Genomic DNA, 12019 nt, shown 5'->3' on the forward strand with positions numbered 1-12019 from the left:
TCGGATGCAATATAACAACTGAATACCACCCAAAGTGGTCAAAAGTGGACTGATTCACAAAAATGCATGAACCAAGCAAGCACATAAGCATTAATAATAGAGTGTCGGCTATTTTCTGGGCTGAAGCAACAGAAAATAGATTGCATTTTCAGTTATTATATGCATCATCAATCTCTGATAATGCAGCATAATGCTTTACTAGGAAAAACTGATCAGCACCAAGGGATCAGCCAACAAAATGTCTGCCTCCGCAGCGTAATCAACCAGACAGTTTCAGATGTCACAGATTATCCCAAATGCATGTGTGAAATAATAACCAAGGTTATTTCTTTTGTTTAGACTTGGGTATTGGTGACATTATTCCTGTGGAAGTAAACCACCTCAACATTTGCAAGCCAAAGAGGAAGGACTCATTCATATACCAACGTACTTTGCAGTTTATCTTAGATGCTCTACCGGGTGACATTGGAAAGCAATGATGGATGCCAATAAATCATCCATCCATCATCCTGTCTACCATACTTGTGCCATCTTTACCACAGTGTTTCCCATTCTGTTAGCATTTTTCTACTGAAACTTATCTGTATGCCAAATGTATGTTTTATAGCATTTCAAATGATTTATTGATGAATAAGTTTCAGAATGCGAGTACATTACAATTTTGAAAAGCATCACAAATACAGACTTTTTAAACTTTTGGTGAAATACAACTTTATTGATATAACAAAAGAGGCGTTGGTATTGTGGAAGAGCTTTGTAATTTACAGGTAAGATAGTGTAAGATTTGATTTTTGTTTTACTGCTAATATTTTTTATTGATTTAAAAAAAAAACTATAGCAACAAATTTAAGGCCCATACACACTGGGAGATTTTCAGCTGAAAGCAGCTCACTTTTACCATTTGAGCTGCTTTCAGCTCAAAAGCCACTCAGTGTGTATGGCCTGGTGGTGAGCGCTGATGCAAAAATCGATTGGATGAACAAAAATCGCTCAGTGTGTATGCACCTTAACGGACAAGAGTAAGAGATTGAATTTAGGTTGAGAGATATTCAAAAAATAACTAACTAAAAAGAATTACAGTGATATAAATCTTTTACATTATATTATGTGGAAAAACATGTTATTGTACGTGTTTAATATCCCAATACTGTGTCATCGTAGTTAATTAATGAAAAAAAGTGTTTATTCCTGTTTTCTGATGGATAATAAATTAATTAAAAACATTCTTGTTTACTTTTCCCTAGTTTCTGATATTTTTTGATTATGTAGAGTTTTAAACACACAGAAAAAAAACAATTAATCACTAATAGCAAAATCTAATGTATGCAGATTATACGATATGGATCTAGAGTCTGGTATGGATCATTGGATAGCCAGCAAATAGGTCGACAACCATTAGGTTTACAGCACAATGCTTGTGTCGACCTAATGACCCTGTCGATCTAACCCCATGTCAACCTAATTCTTGTTAACCTAGTTGTTGTAGACCTAGTGACCGTATCCCCTAGAGTTTATGACAAAATGTGTATTATTATTATTATTGCATTTTATATAAAAGGCATCACAAGTGGATCGCAATGGCACATATTAGAACATATGGCACAAATTAGAACAATGCAGTTAAGACAGAACTTAACATTACAGTTACTGAAAAGCTAAAATTAGGTAACACTAATTAGCATCACAATTCTCAGTACACAATACAGCTGAGATGTACTGAAGCAAAGGAGTTATTCGCATACTACCAGGGGTGGGCTCCCATTGGAAGCAATGGACTAATACGAGTGAGAAGAGATGCGGCTATAGGCTGTCGCTGTGTAAATGAAGTGTGAGAGGAGAGGGCTGTGTGAACAGGAGGGAAGAGGGCCCTGCTCAAAGGAGCTTACATTCTAGAGAGGGGGAGACAGGCAGGTAATATGAGGTGCAAGCAAGGTGGCAAGAAGTAAGCGAGGCTGGGATGACCAAGGCATGGGGTAAGGGAGTGCAGCCTAGGTTATACGGAATGGTATGCTTTGAACAGATGGGATTTCAGTGCCCATTTAAAGCCTTGCAAGATCGGGAAATTCTAAAAGAGCTAACAGTGGAGGTGTGGAGCAGTGGAGGTGGGCAAAATGAGCACATGGGATGCAATGACCATGATAGAGGCGAGGTGAAATGACGGTCAATGGAAAACCGGTGAGTTTGTAAGGGAGTATATAGGGCAGGGGTGGGGAACCTCAGGCCCGGGGGCCATATGTGGCCCGCGTAGCCAGTCTGAGTGGCCCGCCCACCTGGCGGTTTTGACGGGAGTCAAGTACAGGGGATTTCTAGTGAGAGGTCGGTAATTCTCGCGAGATTCCTCTTAATCAACAGCAGCCGGAGACTGTCAGTCCTATTCAGTGGCAGCCACTGGAGCGTGGGTCGGCTGCAGCAGGACATTTTGTAAGATAAATTTTTACATATGGCCCCCAAGGGATTTTTTCCCCATACAAACGGCCCTTGGCAAAAAATAGTTTCCCCACCCCTGATATAGGGAGATGAGGTTGGAGATATAGGGAGCAGTGGAGTTAGAAAGGGCCTTGTATGTGTTTGTGAGATGTTTGAAGAGGATTCCTTAGGCCGGGGAATAGGAGCCAGTGCAGATTTTGCATACGGTAGCAGCAGACAGGGCTGCCACTAGAAGCTGTGGGGCCCTGGACTAACCAAAGAGACAGCCCCCCCCCCCCAACCCAAAAGAAAAAAAAAATTAAAGCATGCAACCACATTGAGGCTGCTAGTGCTTCATCACTGCCAGCATCAGCAAGTACATACACACTTGCTGAAGCACTGGCAGCCTCGACGCAGGGCCGGAGCTACCACTAGGCAGCTTTAGGCATCTGCCTAGGGCACTGGCCACTAGAAGGCGCCCCAGTACTATGAACATGTAAATTAAGTATTTTACTGGACTTCCTGAGTTGTAGGAGAGTCTGACACTTTCCCCCAGCACATTTTGCACATCGGAATGCTGTTACCTGTGCCTGGGAGCAGGTACTGCGTCTGATTGCTGGGCTCAGCTTCCAGCAGCAGCCGGCAGTTATCAGGCTTGTGTCCCTGCTTTAGTAGTTCTCTGCTTCCTGCTGCTGCTCTTCACACAGAGATCATCTGAAAGCTCCGGCCCCTCCAGCACAAGATCCGATTCCTAGGAGACCCTGCCAGCAGCCAGATCATCCAGACATACAGAAATGGTGACTGGCACATACTTTATGTATTTCAGGGAGGGAAGGTGCAGAGATTGTTTTACATGTGAACTGGGGGAAGTGCAGGGCTGGGGACGTTTGTTGCAGGGCTGGGGAACATGTGTTTTGAGGGAGGTGCAGGGCAGGGAAACGTGAGTTGGGGAAGTGCAGGGCTGGGGACATGTGTGTTGCAGGGCTGAGGAACATGTGTTTTGGTGGAGGTGCAGGGCTAGAGAACATGTGTGTTGGGTAAAGTGCAGGGCTGGGGAACGTGTTTGGGGGGAGGTGCAGGGCTGGGGAATGTGTGTTGCAGGGCTGCAGAACATGTGTTTGGGGGAGGTGCAGGGCTGGGGAACATGTGTGCATACCTTCCAACTTCTGATGTAATGAAATAGGGAGCGCGAGCGCCCGAAAAGGGGGCGGGGTGTATGCAAATGAGGGTGCGGCTTATGCTAATTAGCCGCAACCTCATTTTCATACGGGAATAGACGCTGTGCGCATGCGCACAGCGTCTATTCTATTAGATTGGGGGGTCTCCCAACTGCCACCCCCCGCAGCGGGACAATGCCTGCCGCGGGTGGGACAGCGGGACAGGACTCAAAAATCGAGACTGTCCCGCTGTAATCGTGACAGTTGGGAGGTATGTGTGTGTTGTTTAAAGTGCAGGGCTGGTAACATGTGAGTAAGGGAACAGGGGTACAGGACAGGGGTACAGGTGTGCAGGTGTGTGATGGACAGGGGGTACAGGACAGGGGTACAGGTGTGTGATGAGGCTGGGTGCAGGGCCTGGTTACATGTGAGAAAGGGAAACTGCAGCGTGCAGGACAGGGGTACTGGTGTGTGAGGGATACTGGAGAACAGGTGTGGGAAGGAAATATATATAATATACTATAGTCCTGAGTGATCTGGCTCTTCCTTTGAAGTACATTGCTGCGCACCGGGTGCCCGCACATAAACATATATATACTTTATTCCTAACGAATAACGAAACTGGGTAGGGGGGGGGGGGGGGGCACATTATTAGAAGTTTTGCCTAGGGTGCCGAACTGCCTTGCACCAGCCCTGCCTCGGCGTGGTGGCATACTTGACAATTCCAGGTCAAGTTGGTGGCAGTGTTGCACTGGGTACACTTTGCACAGTGTGTACCCCAGCTTCATTTCAGTTTGCAACACTAATACTGATTATTTTTGTAAATAATTGTATAATCAAAATAAAAATCCTGGGCCCATATTCTGAGCTATTATTTTGATCAAAGAAGCAGTGAGGTGCCTTTTTAAATGGGGGAGAAGAACAGAGCACAGACCCAACTGTCTCTGTACCTGCAAAGGCTCCTCTTCCTCAGGGGTGATCAGCGTCTCTATCACTCAGCTCAGGTTCCAAAGCACTGGCTTCTGAGTCCTACGAGGGAAATTTCCATATATGGGTGTTCTATTTCAGATGGGATGTTGCTATGGGCAACCAATCAGATACTATCTAATATCATCAAGAATTTGCTAAATAAATAAGTAGATTATGATTGGTTGCCAATAGCAAAATCCCATGTGAAATAGAACTCCCATTTTAGTAAATTTCACCTGCGTCTCCTGCTTGGCGTCTTCCTTCCTTCCTTTCTAAGGAGTCCAGAGCCTGCGCTGCATCTCCCCTGATCACATTGGATCAGGCTTGGAGCAGTCAGTGAAGCTCTTCTGGGGGCTGGTAGCTGCTTAACAATGGGATCCACCCACACCAACAATATACAGTGTACATATATACACACATATACATCACTACAACCAGAGGCGGAACTAGCGTCTTGTGGGCCCCGGTGCGAAAATATGCTTCGGGCCCCCCCCCCAAAATGGGAACAGTGTGCGCCAAAGATGGGCTGCAGTGTGTATATTGTTAGAGTTATAGGCTGTGGGGGGGGGGGGGTGTTTAGGGTTATAGGCTGCAGTGTGTATGGTTAGGGTTAGAGGCTGCGGGGTGGGGGGGGGGGGTAGGGTTATAGGCTGGGGGTGTGTGTATGGTTAGGGTTATAGGCTGCGGGAGGGGTTTAGGGTTATAGGCTGCAGTGTGTCTGTGTATGGTTAGGGTTAAAGGCTGCGGGAGGGGGGGGTAGGGTTATAGGCTGGGGGGGGGTGTGTATGGTTAGGGTTATAGGCTGCCATACTATATAAAATCAACTCCACGCCGACGTGGATAGTGGGGGTATGAAAAGGTCGGAGGATGTGTACCGCCACCCCTTGCGGGCTCCCTGCGCTCGCCACTCTTCGTGTTGGCGTTGATAGTGGGGGTGCCGTTGGGGTGCTTTTATCATAGTAAGCACCCAACACGTTTAATTAACTTATAGGGGCCACTTTTAACATGGGAAAACCCTTTAGGGTGCTTATACAATTTTAAATTGCATACCATTGTATATACGATAGAATGGCATACATTGCCATACAATGCGATGGTATACAATTTAAAATTGTGGAACATCGCATCGTATACCATCGCATGCCTTATGGTCTGTGATGCGATTGGGCGCGTGCTAGTACACAAGTACCTTAATTTGTTTCTGTGCCCCCAGCCCCCTTATAATTTGAGGTGTGTCTAACAGAACCCCCCTTCCCATTAAAGTAGCTTACCTCTGGCAGCATCTGCCATTGCTGCTTTTCCTGTTGCTCCTCCTCGAGTCCTCCCGCGTCAGCCTCAGAGCATCAGCAGACAGGAATTCACTTCCTGTTTTACTCAGCGACTTAGAGCAGCAACAGGCAGCCTTGCAATTATTGGCTGCCTGTTGCCGTGGCTACCGAAGACCAGCTGCCAGTCACAGCTCACAGGACAGATTCGGAAATGGATGCAGAGGTACAGAGCTTTTTTGCTCTGGACAGATACAAGTCCTGGACAGAGGGAAGGTCTGTCCCGATTATCTTCTCCACAGTTCTGACTACATTTTGGAGTCTGCATTTGTCTCTCTCGCTGGCGGAGTCGTATCAGACCAGTATTGAGGAGCACAGTACAGACTCCACAATTGCGGAGTAGAAGAGGAGCAGAAGCTTCTGTGGGATGTTGAACTTTCTCAGTTGCCTAAGGAAGAATAGCCTCTGCTGCTCTCTCCCAACAATAGTATCAGTGTTGGGCCCCCATTTAAGGTCCCAGGAGATTGTGGTTCCTAGGAACTTGAAGGAGTCTACTAGCGACACAACACTGTCAGCAACTGTTAGCGGAGACCCACCAACAGCCTTCTTCCTACCACTACCATCTCAACGGTTTTGAGTGGGATGAGCTCTAGATGGTTGCTGCTGCACCACCACCGGGCAAATTGGTCCACTTCTTGTCTGTAGGCCGATTCGTCCCCATCCTTGATAAGGCCAATGCTGGTAGTGTCATCAGCGAATTTGATTATCTTTACTGATTGCGCCTCTGAGGTGCACTCCTTGGTCTGCAGGGAGAAGAGCAGGGGTGAGAGTACACAGCCCTGGGGTGCTCCTGTGCTGATGGACCGCACTTGGGAGGTGAATTCCCCCGCTTTCACAACTTTGTTTCCTTTCAGTCAGAAAGTCCACAGTCCAAGAACACGTAGCTTCAGGGACTCCTAGGTGGAGTAGTTTGTGGTGGAGGATATTGGGGATGATTGTGTTGAAAGCCGAGTTGAAGTCGACAAACAGGACCCTTGCATAGGTACCAGACATATCCAAGTGCTGCAGAATGTAGTGCAGGCCCAGGTTGACTGCGTCCTCAATGCATTGATTAGATCGGTAGGTGAACTGGAGGGGGTTTAGCTGGTGGCCAGTCACAGCATTCATGTGGTTCAGTACCAGGTGCTCGAATGTTTTCATGATCACAGATGTCAGAGCTATCGGCCGGTAGTCAATCAGATTTGTAATGGTTGATTTCTTGGGTCCCCTACGCAAGGTTCCCTCCTGCCTCAAAAGCGCAACTATTGTTCCGGTCCCGGAACAATAGTTGAGCTTTTGAGGCAGGAGGGAACCTTGCGTAGCTCCAGTGATTTGTTGAAGATCCTGGTGAATATGGGGGCAAGTTGACCCGCGCATACTCTCAGGGCAGATGGTGACACCCCATCAGGACCTGGTGCTTTCCTTGGTTTGGCCCTCTTGAACATCTCTTCCACCTCTACTTGGGTGACCTGGAGTTGGCTGTCAACATTTGGGGCAGCACAATTCCCAACATCAGGAAATTGAAAAACTGGCCTATCCACAAACGTGATCCCACTCTAGAAAAACACATGCCAGACAGACCCATCCATATATACATAGGAGGTCAGTAAATTTGAAGAAAAAAAATAGTAAGAAGTTTACACCCGGGAGAGCCATCCAGACCATGCTATAAAAGGTCTATAGGTTTTTTATAGGTGTGGACTATGTATCGGCTGTAGGAATACACAACTCACCAATTTAAATTTTTTTTTTTTTTTTAGTTTCAGACATGAGACACACAGAGGTTTAACATATGTAGTGTAGACAATTAGCGTGAAGACCTATGCTGGGGAAACATTATTCGCATATCAGGTCTTTGCAGAAGTACGAAACATACAATGCCTCCCATCACAGTATAGTAATACAGGTTGAGTATCCCTTATCCAAAATGCTTGGGACCAGGAGAATTTTGGATAACGGATTATTCCGTATTTTGGAATATTTTTATATTTCAATGATGTATTTTGAAGTACCATATATACTCGAGTATAAGCCTACTTTTTCAGAACATTTTTTTATGAGGAAAAAGCCCCCCTCGGCTTATACTTGAGTGAGGGTCCCACTTGAGTCAATAAGTTTTCCCAGGTTTTTGTTGTAAAATTAGGTGCCTCGGCTTATATTCGGGTCGACTTATACTCGTGTATATACGGTATCTTGCATTTATGCTGTATAAACACATCAACCACATAAAATGCACACAAATATATTTTTTTTTGTGCAATCAATTTTTATTAAGAAATAATACGAAGTAAAAGAACAATAAACAACTTTTGTCCAATGTGAGACTATACAATATGTAGTCGATGAGACAGCACCAGATAAGTCAAGCCAACAGGTCTGTGTTCTTGGAGCATTTGGATCTGCTGGAGTATGTCTATGCGATGACTCAGGGATAGAGCCAAAGCTTCAATTCTCTCTGGCGCAAAGTGAACATCTCGCATCGGGACACATTAAACAACATACTTATCGTATTAAATAGTGAAAGGAGAAAGTAAAGAAAGAAAAGGAGGAAACAAAGGGGTAGAGAGGGGAGGTGAGGGAATGGGGTTATGGGAGCCACCATCTTTTTTGTTTGTTTTTTACACTGTTTTATACAGAGCTGATCCGCTGTAGGTAGTCTGGGGATTCTTTATATGTGAGCCAGTTAAACCAGGTAGCAGTGAATGTTTGAGGGGATTCCTTTAGGAAGGAGGACAAATCTTCCATGGATATGTATAGATCTATCCTCTGGAACCATCGGGTCACAGGGGGGGGTAGCTTAGATCTCCAGTAACAGGGAATCACCGCTTTTGCTGCATTCATCAGATGACGTAGCAGGGATTTCTTGAAACGGGAGATAGGGATGTCCATAAGGTTTAGTAGCCAGAACTCTGGGGTAAAGGGAAGAGCAGTGCCGGTGATATTACTTGAGATTTGGTGGATTAGTCGCCAGTAGTCCTGGATGACTGGGCAGGACCACCATATATGTAAGGGGGAACCAGAGTGCAGTTCACACCTCCAACATAGATTAGAGAGATTATTATTCATTTTGTGCAATACAGTTGGGCACTTATACCATCTAACAAGTATTTTATATTGTGTCTCTAGAGTTTGGATAGATGAGGATGATGCAAATACGTATTTAAATATTTGGCCCCACTGATCCTCCGTTAATTCCCTACCCAATTCCCCTTGCCAAGCTGCTGTATATGCGGGGACCGGGTCTGAGAGGTGGTCCACACAAATCTGGTACAGTTTAGAGATCAGATGTCGAGGGGCCTCATTCGAAAGCATTAATGTTTCAAAGGGGGTCGGTTCCCAACCTTGTTTCCGTTTAGGGAGCGACGAGACAAAGTGCCTAATTTGTAGGTAAAGCCAAAAGAGGGACCTTGGGAACCCCGTGGTTTTGTTTAAGTCATCAAAGGAACGTAAACCCGATCCCTCTGTCAGTTGGCCCAGATATGACACATCCGATGAACAACAACTGGGGAGGTCTCTCAAGTGAAAACCTGGTGGAAACTCCGGGTTATTAATTAGGGGGGTAAGTAGTGTCACACCGGGGTCAAAATAACCAAGGTTTCGGAATTTCCTCCAGCACCGAAGTGTCGGGGTCAGAGTGGGGTGGTTGACTACTGGGAGTTTTTGAAGCCACGGGGATACCCGCGGGGATATACCAACTGAGTGGCCCTCTATAGCTGGCCATAATTTATGTTGGACAACTCTGGACATCTCTACAATCCTTGAGATATGTACCGCATGGTAGTAGCTTAAGAAGTGAGGTAATTGCAAACACCCTCTCTCCCGACTTTGAATAAGGACTTTCTGAGCAATTCTAGGTCTACAACCTTTCCAGATAAACTTACTTACTACTGTTTGTAACTCTTTAAAGAAGGAATCGGGGACCGCGATTGGGAGGGCCTGGAGCAAGAATAGTAGTTTGGGGAGGAAGTTCATTTTAATGGCATTAATCCTGCCTAGCCAGGATAACTTAAGTACAGTCCACTTTTCAGTTAGAGCTCTCAGTCTGGTCAACAGAGGGGCAAAGTTAAGTTTAAAGAGGTCCGAATTGTCCTTGGACAGTAGTACCCCTAAATACTTAATGGTAGTTGGGTGCCATCTGAATGGGAAAGTTTTTTCTAGGCCTACAGCTATTTGGGGTGGGGTGGATATGTTCAAAGCAACTGATTTGGAGAAGTTAATTTTGAAATTAGACAAGAGCGCAAATCTCTCAAACTCAGCCATTAGTGAAGGTAAGGATGTAGTAGGGCTCGTTATAGTTGCCAATAGGGCATCAGCATAGAGAGCTAGTTTGTGTTCACGCCTCCCTACCTGTACACCCCTGATGTTCCTATTTATTCGTATTGCCCTCGCTAGTGCCTCCATACAGATCACGAAGATCAGAGGGGATAGGGGGCACCCCTGTCGGGTGCCGTTACGAATCTCAAATGGCTGAGATAGGGCCCCATTTACCCGTACCCGTGCCGAAGGGGAGCTGTATAGAGCAAGAATACGCTGGAGGCAAGCCTGGCCAAGTCCTATGTACTCCAGTAGGGATCCCATGAAGGTCCAATCAATCCTGTCGAAAGCCTTCTCCGCATCAGTGGACAAGAGGACCACGTGGGCTCCACCAAGACCCGTGAAATGGATCAGATCTATCACTTTTGTGGTATTATCCTTTGCCTCTCTACCTGGGATAAAGCCCACCTGGTCCTCATGCACCAGCCCCGGGAGAAGGGGACCAAGTCTAAGAGCCAGGAGCTTGGCGAACAGCTTCAAATCTGTATTTAGGAGTGAAATGGGCCTATAACTGGAGCATTGGGCGGGATCCTTACCCTCTTTTGGAATTACAGAGATATGAGCTTCCAGGCTCTGAGGGGAGAAAGTTGACTCCCCAGAAACCGCGTTACATGCCTTTAGGAACAGGGGCATTAATGTCGAACGGAAAGACTTATAGTAAACTATAGGAAAGCCATCCGGGCCCGGGCTTTTCCCAGAGGGGGTTGTGGAGAGAGCATGTTCCAGTTCCTGTAACGTAAACGGCTGTTCCAGTAAAGACAAGTCCTCCCCTGAGAGTTTAGGGAAGTGTACCGAGTTTAAATATTCAAAGATCATTTGCTTCTGAGATACTCTTTCTGAGGGGGAGGATCCCTCCCGTAAATTATATAATCGAGAGTAATACTCTTCAAATGCTTTCGCTATCTGAGAGAAGGAGTGTACACGTTCCCCCTTTGCGTTCGTTACGGTCTGAACATATGTCTGGGCTCTCTGGGCCCTTAAGGCCCTGGCGAGCATGGAGCTAGGTTTATTACCCCACATGTAGTATTTATGCCTGCATCTTCGCATCTCTGACTTGGTTTTATCCCGCATCAGCATTTTAAGTTTGGATTGGGCCTCGGTTAGTTCTCTCAGTGTGTCTGCCGAAAGGGTGGATTTGTGTGCCATTTCTAACGATTTAATCTGTGCCAGTATCTCCTCCTTCCTAGCCTCCCTTTCCTTCTTTATCTGACTACCAAGTTGTATACACTTTCCTCTGAGGACGCATTTGTGAGCCTCCCAGACTAAGATCGGGGAAGTTATACCGTCATCATTACTAGCGATATAATCCGCGATTCCAGAGGAGAGCTCCTGTTTAAATTTGGGGTCTGAGAGAAGTAGTTCGTTGAACCGCCATGTCCAAGGACGGGGACGGGGGGTAGGGGTTTCCACTGTGATATAGACTGGGGCGTGATCAGACCACGTTATCTGACCAATCTCACAGCGGGAAAATTGTTGTAAGTATTGATGATCTACCAAGAAATAGTCCAGGCGTGAATAAACTGAGTGGGGGGGGGGGGGGGAAAGTAAAATCCTTAACCACGGGGTGGTAAATTCGCCACGCATCTATCAATTGATGGTCATATAAAAGTTGTTTAACTTTTCGGTGGTCTCGTATACGTGGGGCGCTTGGGGTAGGTTGGCAATCGAGTAATGGATCAGGGGACCAATTGAAATCTCCCCCAAGTATTAAGCAACCCTCCCGAAGAGGTTCCAGGAGCCGTAGGACCCTATTAAAAAATTGTTTCTGCTTCGTGTTAGGAAAATATACATTGACAAATGTGTACCTTTGAGACAGTATTGTACATTTAAGAACCTGGCAACGCCCTTCCACCAATACATGGTGTGTAA

General features: G+C 46.1%; 1 protein-coding gene across 1 annotated transcript in view; it reads left to right on the forward strand.

Moving 5' to 3' along the window:
* The window catches only part of SERAC1 (serine active site containing 1), a 108219-nt gene extending 107021 nt beyond the window's left edge, over window positions 1–1198 (forward strand). The window contains exon 17 of the mRNA XM_083176348.1: window positions 340–1198. Within this exon, the coding sequence (XP_083032474.1) occupies window positions 340–479 (140 nt within the window). The 3' untranslated portion in view covers window positions 480–1198. The remainder of the gene's footprint in view (window positions 1–339) is intronic.
* The last annotated feature ends 10821 nt before the right edge of the window (window positions 1199–12019 follow it).

Source organism: Crinia signifera, chromosome 3, assembly GCF_055691185.1.
Source record: "Crinia signifera chromosome 3, ASM5569118v1, whole genome shotgun sequence".
Lineage (NCBI taxonomy): Eukaryota > Metazoa > Chordata > Amphibia > Anura > Myobatrachidae > Crinia > Crinia signifera.